This window comes from Condylura cristata, unplaced genomic scaffold (genome assembly GCF_000260355.1).
Source record: "Condylura cristata isolate star-nosed mole 26May11 unplaced genomic scaffold, ConCri1.0 scaffold00015, whole genome shotgun sequence".
Lineage (NCBI taxonomy): Eukaryota > Metazoa > Chordata > Mammalia > Eulipotyphla > Talpidae > Condylura > Condylura cristata.
The window spans coordinates 373068-373631 of NW_004567116.1; the positions used below are offsets into that span (position 1 = coordinate 373068).

At 67.0% G+C, this 564-nt stretch overlaps 1 protein-coding gene across 1 annotated transcript in view; it reads left to right on the top strand.

Moving 5' to 3' along the window:
* The window catches only part of MTL5 (metallothionein-like 5, testis-specific (tesmin)), a 17585-nt gene that overhangs the window by 4507 nt on the left and 12514 nt on the right, over window positions 1-564 (top strand). Inside the window, exon 4 of the mRNA XM_012725114.1 lies at window positions 1-84. This exon is cut by the window's left edge and continues 7 nt beyond it. Within this exon, the coding sequence (XP_012580568.1) occupies window positions 1-84 (84 nt within the window). The remainder of the gene's footprint in view (window positions 85-564) is intronic.

The window sequence follows — 564 nt, forward strand, 5'->3', positions numbered from 1 at the left end:
GCATAGACCACTCGGGCGCCCGCGGGCTGGCGGCGCTTCACCTGGTCCCCCAATACCACGACCAGAACAGCTGCCTACAGCCAGGTACACGGGCCTCGCCCAAGACGGATTGCTGTCGCGTGTAAGTGGGGCCGAGTCACCGTTGGTGCTGTCCGGAGGACGGGGCGTAGCGGGCGCCCGCGAGCTGGGACGCACATGCGGCCTTCTCGGCTCAGTTCGCACCTGGCTGTGGCCGCCCGGGGGCACCCGCCAACAGCCCGAGGCGCCCCACAGCGGGGCCCTGCCCGGCTTGCTGCGGGCCACGCACGCATCGTGTACACCGGTCCGCGTGGCCTGTCCACCCTTCGTTACAAGTTCTGGAGTCACTGGCAGGTGCTGGTTTATCTGACCTCACCACGCGAGAAGCGTCCTTCAACCGGCACAGGAGTAGAAAATGACCTATGGGGACGTGGCCACACCAAACATCCATGGCCGGCAGAGAGGAAGGAGTGTGCTGACCAAAGTCGACACAGCCCTTGACGGCAGGCGCCCTGGGGCCGTGCGCCTGAGCCTGTCCCTCAGCCC